The 17833-nt window shown below is 39.0% G+C and overlaps 1 protein-coding gene across 2 annotated transcripts in view; it reads right to left on the bottom strand.

Annotated features, from left to right (window-relative positions):
• Nucleotides 1-9124: 9124 nt before the first annotated feature.
• The window catches only part of LOC5574633 (mitochondrial glutamate carrier 1), a 42617-nt gene continuing 33908 nt past the window's right edge, over nt 9125-17833 (bottom strand). For both annotated transcript variants that reach the window (XM_001661499.2, XM_021844185.1), the window contains exons 7-8: nt 9734-9874; nt 9125-9673 (exon numbers count right to left, since the gene is read on the bottom strand). In XM_001661499.2, coding sequence (XP_001661549.2) covers nt 9523-9673; nt 9734-9874 — 292 coding nt within the window. In that variant the 3' untranslated portion in view covers nt 9125-9522. The remainder of the gene's footprint in view (nt 9674-9733; nt 9875-17833) is intronic.

Here is a 17833-nt window from a genome sequence, read left to right as displayed (position 1 = left end):
TCCAAGTAAGAATTTTGCTGGTTTTTTACGTGATTAATTTGATTTAGGCTGATTGATTTATGATGTTTTGTCGAATAAAAATTGTAAAAGTACTGTCTTCGCCTACGACTGGGAGTAAAAGTGATTCATTTTCATTGTCTGCAATGAAGTCGGCATTGCGTTGGTTAAAGTCGCCATAAATATGCAGTTTTACTTCAGGTTCCATATTTGAAATAATAGTTTCGACAATTTTGAAAAATAATTCAAAAGAATGTTTGTTAGCATGTTCAGGTGGAAAATACACGGATGAAAAAAATATGCGTTTCTCCATTAATTAGAGCTTTAGCCCAAACATTTTCGAATTCTTTGTGTTTGAAAGTTTCAATTTCTTCAGAAGTAAAGTCTGCATTGATGGCTATGAGAACTCCACCACCGGACTTCTTATTACAGTGTTGCAAATTCCGGTCGTGCCGAAATACATTAAAATTGTTTCCAAAAATTTCTTCGCTTCTTACGCTTTCGTCCCAGCTAGTTTCTGTTCCAAGAATTACATTGAAAGAAGAAGATAAAAGTTTTTGATGAATTTCCTTCATTTTGGTTGAGCTTTTCATGCGATTGAAATTTTGGCAATATACCAGAATTTCAGTCGCATTCTGTTGAGAAGACGAAGAAATTTTTGGATTATTAGTAATACTTACATTACTATGTGCGTCAGGTAGCGTGTGTAGGGTGGATGTTGTGGAGACGTCAGTGATGTCTGCTTCCAAGGAATGCGTCTTTATTTTCGAAAATTTTGTGAGCTGGTTGAGTAAAATTTATTTGCACTCTCCCTGGTAAGCTGCAGTCGCTGTATGCGTTCGCTGGATAAGAATGCCCGGTACGACTTCAAGTCTTCTACGGCGTCGCTTCGCAAAATTCCGAGTTCTTCGTGGACGTCCAAGAAAATTTCGCGCAAGAGGTTAGTGTCCGCTGGTAGTCCTTCTGCTGCTAATGTTAAAGATGCGCTAGTTTTGGTAAGTCCACGAATACATGTTGAAGGGGACTGGTCATGCAAGAATGAAAGATAGGTCCGCACTATGTCCATGCCCAAGTAACCGTGAAGCCCTATATGAATACACTATTTCTGCTTTACATTGCACTATAAAATTATGAGTTAGGGTAATATTATCCTATAGAGCTCAATAAAGTACAAATAAAGTTGAAAAAGGCCCCACAATAGTTGTTTTAATGCAATACATGCAGGCATGATTGCTGCCATTGCTAATGCAATATAAAAGCACAAGCTTCAATAAAACTTTTGAGTATGCATACTTAGTGCATGACGTATATGTGCTTTAGAAAGTGCTCACTTAAAGTTAACCAAAACAAAATAAACAAAAAATGCTCTCACTGCCGTTATTCGATCTGCAAGTATTTATTGTTCTTCAAGTAAGGCTCGGAACGGGATTCGAACTCAGGTTGCTGATGTGATGCTGATCGATGTAGTGAATTTCTGGTGCGCTGTTCCTCGATGCCATAAGAGCTGCTGAAATCTGATGTTCTAAACACACTATTTAAGTTACGTTCTTTAGACAAGGGTTGTTAGAATTATTATTCTGAGAAAAAATAGAGAAAGAAGAAAGTTCAAACAAATTGAAATTGTGATGTCGGGTCCATTGATTTTCATAGGTTTCTCCATTATTAGGCCTCCGTTTAAGCCTGTTACGATCTGCTATGTTTCGGAAAAATCACGATACAAAATCGCCAAACCATTTGGCTATCCCGTTTACGCCAGCAAAATCAAATGGGCCATGGATTCGAACGAATAGGGAATAGGATTCGATCGAAAATTGGATCCGCCGTAAACATGAATGAGGGTGCACAACAAGCGCTCTACAGAACTTTTCTGCAAGCAGGGGTCAATTAATTTTCAGATTAGTTCGGCTTTGGCTTCAAGTTCGTTCGTTAGAAGTGGTTGTACAAATAATGTCAAATGTCATGTTAGTATGAGAAACTGTTCTTCAGCGTTTTTGTTTTGAACATGATCATAATTTTTATTTTTTCTTTCATTTTTTTATTATGCTAAATATAAACATTGAAAGCATTAGCTATGGGTTTTATAGTGCAATAAATGCATGCAAATTTTAGGGCGATGAAGCATTAATGCCATCATGCAATGTTACCCAGTAAACACAAACTCGTATACGATAGCGCATAAGAGTACAAATGTGGAGGCGATATACGTACATGCGCCATAAGGCTGCGTACAAGATGTACGTATATCGCCTCCACATTTGTACTCTTATATCCCATCATAAACGATGGTGTGTTTACTGGGTAATGCAACTAAAAAACATGCAACGATTTGACACTTTTGTAATGCAGTTTTAAAGTATCATTGCTAAACATATGCTAATAAAAAGCAACTTGGTAATACAGATGCTAATTTAAAATCAAATTGGGGCAATGATATAATGCATGTGGTTACTTGGGTGATGTTCGGGTCCCGTAGACGTGCTTTCAGGAAGCGTTGGTCCCCGGCTGCAGATTCTTCCGTGAGTCTGACTATAGGTGGACGCATGGGGTCGAAGAGTGGAGGGTTTTCAAGCCTGGCAGGTTTTTCAGGGCGATAAGGGTTGATGGTTTCCCCTTTTTGGAAATTAATGAATTTCGGTCCATTATCTTTCATTGGCGGCTGAGAAAATTGTACACGTGCCGCTGCCAAAAGTTCTTTGTCCAATGGTAATGACGAATTTGCACGCACAGAATTCATGTGCGTTGAAGTGATTTCTGTGTTGTTAGTAGTACTTTTGTCGATATTGTGGTTGTTGTCGTTGATGTTGCAGATGCTTCTGTTATTTTTGCTATTGCTATTGTTGTTGCTGATGTTACTGATGCTTCTGTTGTTGTTGTTTTTGTTATTGTCATTGTTGTTGTTGCTGTTATTGTTGTAGTTGTAGTTGTAGTTGTAGTTGTAGTTGTTGCTGTTGTTGTTGTTCATGTTTCGGTTGTTTTGATTCCTGGCGTTGTTTCCTCCTTCGTCTGGCCTTCTTTTCCTTCTTTTCTTGTGTACGACGTGAACGCTGTTTAGCGTCATATTCAGTCCAGTCATGCTTCCATACTTTTTATTGCCTAGCATGCGCCAGCTGGGGGAGGGTTTGATGATGTCCCTCAATTCATTGGCTAAGTTGTTTGCCATTATTGGTTCACATGTATGTGTAACTGTAATAAAGACCAACCTTATTTCTAATAGGCAAGAAAACTAATTTCTAATAGGAAGAAAACTAATTCCCAATTGGAAAATATAAACAAACTTAAAAGATTGTGATATTGTTATATTTAATCTGAACATTTTGAATCCTGTTTCTCAATTGTTGTGAGTTTGGTCTATCTTGTTGTATCAGGTATCAGAAGGCCGGCTCCAAAGGCACGTTCCCCACCAGTTGGGAGATTTGTGCCATCGCCATATTTGAGCCTATTTCATCATCTACCCGATGGGAGAGGAAAGGGAAGGGAAAGATGGGAGGAAATAGGAGTGGGGTCCCTTGAAGAGGGAAGATCGCATAAGCGAAATGAGAGCATGTAGCTCCATACCACAATGGGTTCGAACAGCGCCCTAAAAAGGGCACTGCAAAACGCATGAGCGTAAAGAGAGCCTATAGCTCATTACCACAGCGGGTTAAGAATAACAGGATGTCCTGAAGATTCAGGCTTCTGTATTCAGTTTCACTTAATAAGTGTTTACCAAGTAATTGGAATCGCATTTGCGCAAAAACTGGACAGTTACATATCAGGTGATACGAAGTTCCATAATCGGAGTCACAACTATCACACACAAATGAGTCAGCACGCTGAATATTTGCCATGTGATAGTTGAGTCGGCAGTGGCCTGTCAACGCTCTGACCAAGAGACTGCAATTCTGCTTTGACAGATTTGTTAAATACTTCGCCACCTTTGGAGATGGCTCAGTAATATACAATTTTGTTTGACGACACGACTCCAAACTATTCCAATATTGCTTGTGCTGAGTTGCCGCCCAAGAGTTTATCTGAAGCTTCACCCAGCACTTCGAAATTGGAATAGCCGGCTCAGGGCCAATGAAGTCATGCGATGCTCCATCGCGAGCTAGCTCATCAGCCAATTCATTTCCAGCGATGGAAGAATGGCCAGGTACCCATACAAGGTTTACAGAGTTGACTGAATTCAGTTCCTCAATTTGAGTTCGACATGCGATAACAAGCTTCGACCTTGAGTTGGCCGAAGCGAGAGCTTTTATAGCAGCCTGACTATCTGAACAGAAGTATATGACTTTACCCATTACGCGCTGTTGAAGTGCTGATTGCACTCCACACATAAGAGCAAATATTTCCGCCTGAAAAACGGTGCAGTTTCTACCAAGTGAGTAAAACTGATTCAGCCTTAGCTCACGAGAATATACTCCTGCACCAGCTCTACCTTCAAGAAGGGAGCCATCAGTGTAACATACTATATTGTTTGATATACTTCTTTCCAAATAGCCAGACGTCCACTCTTCCCGTGAAGGGAATTGTGTGATAAATGTCCTGTAAGGAAAGTTACAAGCAATTGTGAGATCACTTGGAGCAAGGACAATTTTGTCCCAATTCACCAAAAGTGGAAACAACGAAGTGTGTGTAGATCTACGATTCACTGAATTTTTCTCCAGTAGATCCAGTACCCATAAACGGTAAGAGCAAGAAAGTGCTTCTTGTTTAAGATATATGTGTAGTGGCGCAACGTCGAAAAGGGCCTCGAGCGCTGCTGTGGGAGTTGTAGAGAACGCACCAGATATCGCCATCAAGCACATCCTTTGGAGATGGCCCAATTTTGATTGGATTGTTCTCACTTCGCCCTTTTGCCACCACACAAGACATCCATATGCCAATATTGGTCGAACAACTGTTGTGTAAATCCATTTGATATATTTGGGTTTGAGGCCCCAAGTTTTGCCAAACGTTCGCCGGCATTGACCGAAGGCCATGCAAGCTTTTTTGACTCTGAAATCAATGTGAGGTGTCCATGAAAGTTTGGAATCTAGAATGACTCCGACATACTTTACTTGATCAGTCACATTAATCTCAGTGCCAAAAAGACGTACAGGTCGAATTCCATCGCGGTTTCGTCTTTCCGTAAAAAGAACAATAGATGTTTTATTCGGGTTAACCGAAAGGCCATATTGGCGACACCAACTCTCGACTACCTGAAGAGCACTTTGCATCAGGTCGAATAGGGTGCTTATGCACATACCAACTATCAGAGCTAGATAGTCGTCGGCAAATCCATAAGTTGGAAAACCGCAATTATTGAGTTGCCTCAATAGCGTATCTGCTACGAGATTCCACAAAAGTGGTGACAAGACTCCCCCTTGGGGGCATCCGCAAACACTCAATTTTCGAATCGCTGCTTGACGCAATGTCGAGAAGAGATGTCGGTTTTTGAGCATTTGATGAATCCAATTGGTAATCATTGTAGGTAGCCCATGGTTTCGTGCGGCTTCCAATATGGCATCGAAAGACACGTTATCAAAGGCACCCTCAATATCCAAGAAAACACCCAAGCACGATTGCTTCTGAGCGAATGCTTTCTCGATATCGTATACAACTTTGTGTAAAAGAGTCACAGTGGACTTTCCAGATTGGTAAGCATGTTGATTCACATGAAGAGGCATGTTTGCCAAATAAACATCACGGATGTGATGATCGATAATCCGTTCCAGACATTTCAGAAGAAAAGAGGTCAGACTGATTGGTCTAAAACTCTTCGCTTCCTCATACGACGCACGTCCTCCTTTTGGGATAAACTTTACAGTAATATCACGCCAGGATTTGGGAATGTACCCGGTAGCAAAACTGCTTACAAGTAGCTTTTTCAAAACATGTTTGATAAACTCAAATCCCTTTTGGAGCAGAACAGGATAAATCCCATCCGCTCCTGGAGATTTGAAAGGAGCAAAACTATTAAGTGCCCATTGAATCGATTCAGTAGTTACGATACTGCGAGCCGAGGCCAGAGACTCGTAACTACATGAAAAGACATTTGGTTCATCCGTAGATGCTATGTCCACACATCCGGGGAAGTGTGTATTGAATAAACATTCTAAAACTTCTTCATCGGAGGAAGTAAAGTCACCATTAGGTAAGCGAATTTCGTTCACTTGGAAATCCTTAGATTTTGCAAGAATTTTGTTCAACCGACTGACTTCACTCAAACTGGAAACATTTGTACAAAGGTTTTTCCAGCCGGATCGTTCAGCAGAACGAAGAGCCTTCTTGTAAGCCTTGCGAGCTGACTTGAACGACTCTGATCCAGCTGAACGGCGTCTGTTCCAACTCCTTCTACATTGTTTCCTGAGTCTAGTCAGATCGGAATTCCACCATGGGGTCCCTCTTGTAGTCTTTACAGACCGCAGAGGACATGCTTCTTCAAAAGCTTCCATAATGTAGGATGTTGTAGTATCAACGGCATCATCCAGATCACTTGGATTTTCAATGGACGGAGAATATCCATGAAATTTGGTCGCAACCAATTCAATGTAGAGTTCCCAGTTTGTTGACCGGGGATTCCTAAAACGCAAAGTCTGCGCAGTTACATTTGAATGTTCAAAGAAGATGTAGCGATGATCAGATAATGATTCCTCATCTGATACATGCCAATTCGTCAACTCGTGACTGATTCTATTCGAGCAGAGCGTTATGTCTAACACTTCTTCTCTATTAGAAACCATGAAGGTTGGGCGATTGCCTATGTTAAGTAATCCAAGGTCTGTACTACTTAAGTATTCCATCAGACTGGAGCCTCTCAAATTGATATCCGAGCTGCCCCAGATGATGTGATGAGCATTGGCATCACTGCCCACAATCAGCGGAAGGCCTTTTGTTACGCAGTGTACGACAACTCGTTTGAAGTCATCCGTTGGGGATGGTTCATCATGTGGTAAATATACCGAACAATAGACGTATTTCCTGTTGAGGTCACCAACAGAAACATCGATTGTGACAGCACATACATCTCTGGTAGTTAACTCAGAGATGAGTGTAGCAACGATTGCTTTATTAACGAGCACGCATGCGCGGGGCATGGAGCGCGAGTTTGCCATTTCAAGCTTGCTAAAAGTAGCAAAAACTGGGTCCACAAGGTTACCTAGATAGAAGTTCCCTCTACGAAAGTAGGGTTCTTGAACTAGCGCCACTTGGGCTGCACCATTTTGCATGAGTCTGCAAAGATTGATCGTTGCTGTTCTTTTATGCTGAAGATTGATCTGAGCTAACCTAACCGTAGCCACTACCCAAACTAGGCAGGATTAAGCTTTTTGCAATCTCAGCACGAAAAAGACCAGCAACGAAAAAACCAGATCGGTATCTATTTAAAGTCGCCAAAGGCGAAAGAGCACAGAATACACTGTGTAAAACGCATAATGCGAATCCATATAGGTGATAATTTAAATTAAATGTCAACATATTCATAATCCCACCCTTATTAAGCCTCAAGATAGAGACTGAAGAAGGGCAGCCGATCATCTCGGAGAAACACAAGGTCACCTGCACCATTGCTCCGGGTAGCACAGGAAGGACTCAATACTGTGGAGGGCGCCCTGGTACCCCACAGGCTCCGTTTGCGGTTAGGTTTTATTTAGACCCCCCTAACCATTCATTCTTAGGCACGGTACGCATCACACCATAAATTAGGGGTCACCTGTGAGGTGGACTTTTACCACCGGAACAGGCAGTCCGTAGTGTTAATTCTTAGCCAGTTGAAACAACCGCTACCGACACTACGCGGCTATCTAGGCTGCTCGGGAAAAGGAGGTTAATATTGATGATTAACTCCTGACGTGCCCAAGCAGCCAGTAAATATTGATATTGTTATATTTAATCTGAACATTTTGAATCCTGTTTCTCAATTGTTGTGAGTTTGGTCTATCTTGTTGTAGCCTTCGCATGCTATAATTGATAGAGGTTATAAATCAGGTATAAAATATGAAGTAATGCAGGCATTCTTCGGTATTCAAAGCATATTTACCTTGAAATCAGCAGCTTCTGAAGTTCTTCAAAAACAAGCGGGCGCCATCTTAGGATTTGAGGTCAACACCGAATGTACGTACAATATGCAGATGTCAAAATGAACTTAGGCACCTACGTGAATTTCACGTAAGTGCGATAGGTAACCTCAGTAACAATTACCGAGTCAGTATTTGGTGGTTAAGAATGGCTTAGTGATCTTTATCTTGGTCAGGTGAAGTGGAGGTAAAATGAATTTGGAATGATCTACGTGATTTTTCACGTAGCAATGACGTTTGGATTATTTTGAGTGTATATTAATTTTCATATAAGGGAAAGTGGGTCAGTTTTGCCACTTTAAGGAAAAGTCGATAAAGGTGTTGTATGGTGGAATTCTCTGATTTTTGCATGATTTCCAATAATGTTTAGGTCAATCCGCATCCTGATGGGGTGATATGAGCATCCTATTTTTGGTTGTGATATTATCACATATAACCTAAAAATTCATTTTTTTTTTACTACACTTGTAAGTTATGTAGGGGACGGGCCTGATGTAGTGGTTAGAACACATACCTCACACGTCGAGGACCTGGGATCGAATCCCATCCCCAAGATAGTCACTTATAACGCAAAAAGTATAGTAACGACTTTTTTCGAAAGGGAAGTAAAGTCGTTGGTCCCGAGATGAACTGGCCCAGGGTTAAAAATCTCGGTAATAAAGATACATACTTTTAAGTTATTAGTATTTATAAACAATCCGTGCAAAAAAGATTAAATTTTAAAGAACCATTCGGGACAATATGGGCAGTTTTTTTGAACATCATTTACCTATTTCTTTTTTTTAATATAGAACACTGGCTTACAACATGACTATTGCTTCATTTCCTTGACAGCTTTGGGGTTGCATGATGTATCAGATGAAATTTCAAGAATTTATGCAGTTTACAGGGAGTGCTTATTCCACCCCATTCGCGAGACCGCCCCGAAAAAATGGACCACTTTAATGTCGACACGTCTGTGTTCCATGCCTAAAAATTTGATTCCCTTCATTGAATGACCAAAAATCGAGCCGCGCTCTTTGTGGACAGCAATTATCACCCTTTTTAAACCAGAATTTTTTTTATCGCACACACAAAGAAATTGAAATCAATTGAAGCTTGCAGTTACAATTTTATTGTCAGCATCAATCACGTTTATTACGTTTGCAGGCACACATTATGTATGGCCAATTATACACATTGAACATTAGGAGAACTTTTACACTAGTATTTTATACCTCGTAGTCAATTTCGTTGAAATACCAATATATGCTCTGTACTTACATACAACACAATAATAGTTGAAGCAACAGTTCTACGTTGGACGTCACGTCGCCATACAATTTCACAGATCAACTGTTTACATACAATGCAATGATTAAAATGCTGCTTTGGAAATATTTTCATATTTTAGATGGGTCGTCTACAATTTCTCGCAATGAGTTTTACTAGCTAATTGACCTTAGCATTTCAAATTGTTTCAAATTTTGTTCTGGCACAATGAATTTACTTAAACTTTTGTTTGCTTAATTCCCAAAATTGATTCAGCTACACCTAAAAAGTACACCATTTGCGCGATACCGAACAACGGAGCAATAACAATCATACGACAAAGTCCTCCTTTGAAGAATGCCTTGGGTCCTTCATTAACGAATGTTTTTCTGAAAAAGAAAACAGTGTGTAGTTGATATTTTTTCCACTATGAATTTGTTGAACATTACTTGATACAGTCAGCAACACCGTTAAATTGCATTTCACCTTCGGCTTTTTTAAGCGCTTGTAGCCGTGTTTTGACGACATCAAATGGATTCACAGCCAGTGCTGCTAAAGAGCCCGCAGCACACCCACTCAAAAAGGAACACCTGCAGGCGAAAAAAATATGATTTATTGTTTTTTTTTTTTTATTTCCAAATATTATGCAAACGATTAATCTTGTAGTAAATGTATGAGCCTGAGAAAATTTAAACAAAATAAAAACTGATTTTGTTATTGTGCTCTTTGAGGATGATAACTTGATTTGATTGATATTTTGATAGAGTAAACAATCATATCAGCAATTTAAGATCAAAGTTTTATAAGGATTATCAAAATTTTAACAACATTCTAATATTATTAATAACAAATCAGAACTACTACACTTTTTAAAATTTATGGAAGGGATTATTAGAGTATTTTTAAGACAAAAACTGCTAACTACAGTCAACTCTCTTTTACTCGATATTGAAGGGACCATCGAGTTAGGGAGGTATCGAGTTACAGAACACAAAACCAGTGCAACTGCGATCTAAGGGACCATCGAGTTAGCCATGAAAACCAACTTTTACTATGGTTCTCTAACTCGATATCGAGATACGGAATATCGAGTAAGGGAGAGTTAACTGTAAAACACTTCAATTCACTTTTGTAAAAGAAAAAAAATAAAATACTAAAAATCACTAGTAAGGCGAGCACAAATCTGGAGAACCAAACATCCGTTTAAGCTGAAAACTTAATCGGTTGGTCACTACCAGCTAGTGCCCAATCGATTATGTTTTCAGCTCAAACGGGTGTTTGATTCTCCAAAATTGGGGTCTTGAAAATTTGAAGTTTGGCTTCGATTCATCTTTACCTTAAACTCTATTTTTTTTGCTTATCTTGTCAAGATAAATCGTGTCTTCGACGAAGTTGTTTGAAATTGACAATTTTACAACTTTGCCGAAGACACATTCTTCTTTCTGGCATTACGTCCCAACTGGAACAACTGGAAGCCTGCTTCTCAGATTAGTGTTCTTAAGAGCACTTCCACAGTTATTAACTGAGAGTTTTCTATGCCGATTGACCATTTTTGCATGTGTATATCGTGTGGCAAGTACGAAGATACTACAGTGAAACCTTCATGAGTCGATGTTCCGTGACTCGATATCGACTCATGGAACCATACTTAAAACAAAATTTCATGGTTACTATGATGGTCCCCTCAAACAGCTTTCCAAGGAATTTGTTTCCACGACTCGATATTTCCATGAGTCGATTGTCCTTTCAGATATCGGGTGGTGGTTGGTCCCTAGTGATAAATCCTACCTCCGTTCTGGTCACGATCTTCAGATTATCGTGATTCGTCAACATTCGTATTGATAAAGTGGGAGGACAGAAGTAAAATTTGAAAGAAACGAATGCCAGAACAGGTATCCACCGGCGACGCCAAACGGACCAACGTAATGTGGTGTAATTTGGAATTTGTGGATTGAATACTGACACCTATATTTTTTTTTGCCAAGCATCAATATGGATGACTCTCGAGGATTGCTTAACGTAAAAGGGGTTATGACAAGGTTGTGGATTTACTCCATCACATTGGGGTTATGACTTTGTGTCTAGTCAGGAATAGGGTCTGATTGGTATGGTAGAATGCAATAGAGTTCGGAATTGATAGACAGACTTTGAGGAAAGAAGTTTTCAACGTAAGGCAGCAGCACCTTGGAACTTGGAGGGCGCAGATCTGGAGAGTTGGGCAGCTGTTCATGCTGGGTTACATTATGTAGAAAGTGGAATCTGTTTTGCCGCGCACAAATTATGGGAAGTATTTGAAAATGGCTTCTTGTTTAGATTGTGTAACGCAAGAGAGCATTTTTAGCTCTGCGTTATTTTAGGAGGTTATTATAGTGCAGGGTCTACTGATGACTGTGTAGGTATTTTAAGGGTGATTGAATGAAAGTTTTGTTGAGGGTAGTTATTGTTGAACTTTAGCATTTCGTAATTGTTTTGAAATGTTTGTCGTACAATGAGAAAGAATTTTGGGGTATTTGTTTGGTTATTATTTGCGCTTTTGCACTTGTAAATGTTTTATTTAATAGAGATACTTTGTGTTAGGGAAGTGTAGGAGGATAAATTATAATTTATTAGAATTTTCTGATAGAGGCAGAGTTCACATGTTACTTAGGTATTGGAAAGCAAATGAGAACCACATTAAATAATAGATAAACACTAATGCTCATATTTTTATATTTTCATTTCATCGCGGTCCTCATTGCCCGAGCGGAGACGATAAAACTCGAGTTGGATATAATCGACGCAACTACGATACGGAAAAGAAACAGATGAGAAACTATCGATACATTTATTTAACTATAAAAACCACATTTTAACGTAATAACTTTATTTATTTCTTCTCGTTTCAGCAATCCAACAGCCAAACCATCTCTACTATCTTTTTCATTTCCTCTTCGTTACATTTATAGTCCCTCTGGTACTGAATCGAATGACGCATTCCACTTTTTATCAGCGCTGTCTTTGCTTTACGTTGAGCATGGTGTCGGAGGTGGTGTGCTGTGTAAAACATCTGATGTGCTACACGGCACGCTACTTCCGGCATTTTGTTGGCGCGCGGGATGGGCAGTGCTGGTGATGATGTGGAGGGCGCTATTCGGTTTAGTGCCAGAGGGACTATATCTATTTGGGGAACTCAGGGTAAAACCGACACTGTGGGTAAGATCGACACCCTTTGATTTTTCATGTTTTGAGCAGATTTTCATGCAGTTTCCACCACGCTCTATCTTTATTTGTGAAATGTTGTGTTTCGGATGACATTACAACTGACTCTACCAATAAACTGCCAAAATAAACAACAAAATCATATTGGATAACATAGAAGCAACAGCAGTTGCAATATTTCGCTGTTATTCTTTAACTATTTCGCGTGTGAAATTTTTAAAATGTCATTATTTGTTTTGCGTCTACATCATCATTTACTATTATTACGTTCATACAAAATGTAGGAGAATTTAATTTTTGGGTATTCGATAGCTGAAAACGCTATTGAAAAATAAATGTCCACTCGGGGTAAGATCGACACTTTAATTTGGGGTAAAATCGACACCTTTCTTTGCTAAATAATCTAACTTCAGGGAATTTTTCTTGTCGGAAGACTTCCTCTGTAGTTTATGTGAGTCTTTATTTTCGAATTCCAGTGAAGTTCATGGATGGCAAACTTGTTAACATGTAAAATATGACACTATATGACTTGCCACAAGTTATCATTAAGAATTAAAAAAAATGTTTCTATGTTTCACGTTCAAACTTAATAGTTTGAAGAATTTTTTCTCATTTGAAGTTGGAGAATTAATAGAATTTGAAATGTTTTCACATAAATTAATCTTATTGTTTATTTACAAACCATGAGGTTCGACAGTTTTTAATAACTGAAAATAATTACACTTTTCTGTCTTGTTGAAATAAAACAGTATTTATTTTTAAAACCAATCACTCGTCACAACTTCATCTTTGTAAACATTCCATGAGAACAAAATAATCATATCCATGTGTATGTGTAAATTAATTTCATATTCTTAGCATAGGACATTTGAAATTTTCACATGTATTTATTGGATCTTCGGCCTCTCTTCAATAATTTACGTAATATGTGTAAAATCCTTTAGAGGAAGGGGTCATAAAAGTCTAAAGTCATGTTTAAACCATTCATTTTAATATGCCATGTGATGGTGATGTTCACAACGTATAAATTCTAGTCAAAGTGCATGTGTCGGTTTTACCCCAACAGGGTGTCGATCTTACCCGCACTCTCAATTGTCTCACTTAAAAATGATGAAATATCAATTTGATTTAAATCACTATATAACATTAATATATCATCCAGCGATCGCAAGGATAGATAGATTTATAACCAATATGTGATTCTACAACAATTTTAGGTTCGTTTAACAAGCGAAAGTACACCAAATTTATCAAAAAGCTTAGGGTGTCGGTTTTACCCCGAATTCCCCTTAATGTATCTGAAACTTGTGGGACCGCTTTAAATACCGGCGCCTGCTTGTGGAAGATCCCGGTGTGCTAAACGGTATAGGACATGTTAACGGGGGAGGATTGGTAGGTCCTCACCTAGCCCGTGTCTAGATAGGCGGACGGATGTCTGCCAGGGTGTGGATCGAGCAATTACAATTACAATTACAAAAAAAAAACTGTATGATATCAAAAATGAGACCATTAGTTCATACTCAAGCTTTTTAGCACCGATATTTCCAACTGAATCGCTTACTCTTTCAAAAAGTGTGAATATTTCCATGCAAAACTGACCCTAATAAAAATGAAATAGTTCAAAATCATCATTAGGCTTCTATAAACTTGAAAACATGGAATGTCTGTGGTGCCATTGAAACCTTCAGCATCCTTGGGAGGAAATGTTAAAAAAAAAAAACAAAAATGTTTCAAAAGTCATATAAAATTTTCCTAATATGCGTGTTATGGCCTAAGACATAAGCCAAAAATAAAATCATTTTGATTTCAAAGCTAAGAGAAAATACACAAGATTCCTAATTCTACCCCGTCTAAAGGCGGGGTTGGGTATTAGAGGGTTAAAGGAGTCAACAAGATTTGGAGTTTTTCCTGAGTTGATACTTTTCTATATATCTATCTATTATTACCTACTCTATAAATAAAAATGGAGTGGTGCTTGTATGTCACGAAACGTCTTGGGAACGGGTTATCAGATTTTGAAAATGCTTTCATCGAACCGTACATTAAGTACAAAATTATTGCATAGGTATTCAAAATCCGTTCACGGGATTTACAAAACCCTTTCAAATGCTCCAGTTTGTTGATCATTCGGTTAAAAGAAGCGTTTCATCTTTTATGAAGTGTTCTTTTTTTGCAATTCGCCATATAATGTAGCTGGAAACAAATATTTTTGAGACAAAAAGATGATGATCATTTCCGAACAAATAAGTAGATACCTATTCTACTGCTATGTATAATAATGGTTGAAACCTACACACTTAGAATAATATGCCGAATCTCGGCTTTTGGAAACCGAGATCCGCACAGCCGAGCGCTCGGCAGTCATCTCGGCTTAATAGTTTTAACTGATTAACTCGGTTTCTGTGAAAGGTTTTAGCTACCGTATGTAACCGAAAATCTCGGCATCTCGCAAACTGAAATCTCAGCAAAAATGAAAAACAATCTTTGTTGAGGCGCTTTTAGACGCAGAATATTATTTAATTTACATAGGTTTACATTAGTGTTTTTAAGCAATATCAACATTGGAGCTGCCCATAAATCAAAAATGGAAATGGTTAATGACGTGTCTATAAAATTTGACTAATTATTCCATAATTACTGTTCGGCAGAAAAAGCACGTAATATCCAATATTGAGCACTAAATTTCATGAAAACAACAACTTTGAGCGTACTTACTTAAGAGTTTGTATAATCTGACTCTCTCCTGCTTCATAATTTCCAGCACTTGGTTTATTGTAAGAACTTTTCCACGATATTTACACTACTTTTTCACGTATACACAAAACCGATGTGAATGAAAACAAGATGGCAGATGGTAAAACAAAATGCTGAGAATCTCCGTAAACTTAGGTGGAAACCGATTAATCAGCATTCGAGACAACTGAATTCGGTGAAAACGTTCTTAACGTTGGTGCTCGGCTTACATAGTTGCCGAGATACGGGTAAAAAGTAGAATTAACCGAGATTTCAGTTTCAGAAGTCGCCGAACCTCGGTTAACATTATTTTTCAGCTGAGTTTTCAGCAAAATGTGCAGAAGCCGAGTTGATTCAGCATTTTTAAATGCCGAGCTCGCGAACAAAATTTAAGTGTGTAGGGGGTGCGGACTCGAAGATTTAGGTTGTTCAAATTGCAGTGTTGCGATGGATCTTCTTCGTGAACGATAATCTACGCATCTTCGCGATCCAACATTCGCCAAAATTCATTTTTCATTTTTGAGTCACGAAGAGCATCGCAAAAAGCGAACGGATGCAACGTCGAAGAAGCAAAATGAATACACCGATAAGTGGCTCGCGAAGCCCTTCCACTCGTAGGATTCATTTATCCACGCGCTGTTCATTCCTGCGATTCATTGCAAGGTTGCTTCTTCTCGCAAAGTCAAGCTAACACTCTGCTGGTCGCATCGTGTACAGAGTCCACGCAGCCCAACAAAAGCACGCTTGAAGTACACAGCACGAGCGTGGCTTGGTGCCGCTGGTTATTGCTTGGAGCGCGACGGCTCTTGAGCTAATTGCGCAACAATTTTCTGGCAATGCTTAGGTACAATCAAACATTTACCAACTCTACATTTACATGTTTCACGGCCATCTAAATCCAAAGCAATCCATGACCGTTAAAAACAAAAAAAAAAGTCACGACTCTTCGCAAGTGTAATCTTCTTCTTCCCAACGTCTTTTCAAACCCGAATGCGAAATGACTCGAACACAGTGGTGACACGATTTTTCCGGTTTTCGGGGTTTTGCCTATTTGCTCGATAAGGCAGCATGAAATTAAATTTGTTTATATGTATCGCAACGGAATGATTGTGCTCTTGCTATTGGCACTAATAGATTTCAATTAGTTGAAATCACAAGCGAAATATTAGCGATTGAATTATTTAACATTTTTTTCAATCATACACCTCGAGATGGCTGCCCGGAAACGTTCACAGTGGAGAGACAAAAACAGTCAAGCAGTGTCTGAACCGTTGGCAACGCAACGCCTGATGGTATTGATGCTGCTGCTTTGTGTTTTGGTTGACTGGCAGAATCGATGAACTGAAGTAAATAGTGGTCACAGTTCCCAAGCCTGAGTACAATTGCAACAGAATATCGATGGCATGTATACGAATCGCAAAATGTACCGATTTCAACACTTATTGTTAAAAAAGATCAGAGAGAGATTTAGAAGTATAGCATGGCACACAAAAATGGCTTTTGTTATAATGTTGTTGAATTAAATTCAATTTACCTAAACGTTGTTAAAAAACATTAGAAGTCTGGGAGATTACGGGTTTACAGTAGGTACATGCAAATAAATTATCTTTTTCAGATTAATAAATCAATCAATAACCCGCATAACAATCCCGTGTTCGATGGCGCACCTGTGTGTTGCGAGCCCGCATGAAGATGATCGAAGTGAATATTTTCCCGCTCTTCGCGAAGAGCAGGCAGCTTGGATCGTACCGCTCACATTACCAAGCGATGAATAATCACCCGCGTCGGGAGGAATAGCGATCCGAAAATGAAACACGAACGAATGAAGCACCCGAATGGTTGTTCGGGTTCATTCGCAGATTCTGTTTTGATGGCTAGGAAAATTCATCGTGCTTCGTGTTTCCGATCGCTGTTCAGCAACATTGTCAAATTGAACACAATCTTTTCCACGAGTGCTAACCGTTGTATCACAGACAAACAGACGTCACACTCTCATCGATGTCCATCGACCAACTTTTTAACGATCGATTCGAATATATGGTAGGTGGTCAAATCGACCACCCGCAGCGCTCGCGTCGTTTTTGTTCGTGTTTGACGTTTACACACTACCGCCACCTGTTGGTCCATCGGCCAGCTACAGTGTTTTTAGCATTGGGCGTACATGTTTTCGCGACTATGATTTTAATCGCAATTTGTTCTAAGTGTTACGTCTGTTTCTCTGTGCGTTGTATGTTTGCTTATCTCGTAGGAAACCACATTCCAAATGCACACTTAAAATACTTCACACAATCACCATCAGTTCAATGCAGGAAATGAACCCAATGAATAGACTTAATCAGAAAGTATCTGGCCGTATGTTAGTTTGAAACATATTTTGAGCAGTTAAACAAGACTTATGCATAATTTGGACCAAGCACAACAATTCTTCAACAGTTGGCGGTCTTCATGTTACATAAATTGTTCAACAATTTTTAGCGTGTCGAAATCACAATCGTACATTAAGCGTACTCTGATCATTTTTATGGAAAAATAGTTCGACAGCAGCCTGGCTGCTTGTTGATTTTCTATAAGCAACCCATATCAAACAACAAATCAACAAACTCATCTGCTTTTTGGCT

The sequence above is a fragment of the Aedes aegypti genome, chromosome 2 (genome assembly GCF_002204515.2).
Source record: "Aedes aegypti strain LVP_AGWG chromosome 2, AaegL5.0 Primary Assembly, whole genome shotgun sequence".
In the NCBI taxonomy this organism is placed as follows: domain Eukaryota; kingdom Metazoa; phylum Arthropoda; class Insecta; order Diptera; family Culicidae; genus Aedes; species Aedes aegypti.
Note: the sequence above shows the minus strand (reverse complement) of the source record. Positions and strands in the feature narration are given on the sequence as shown.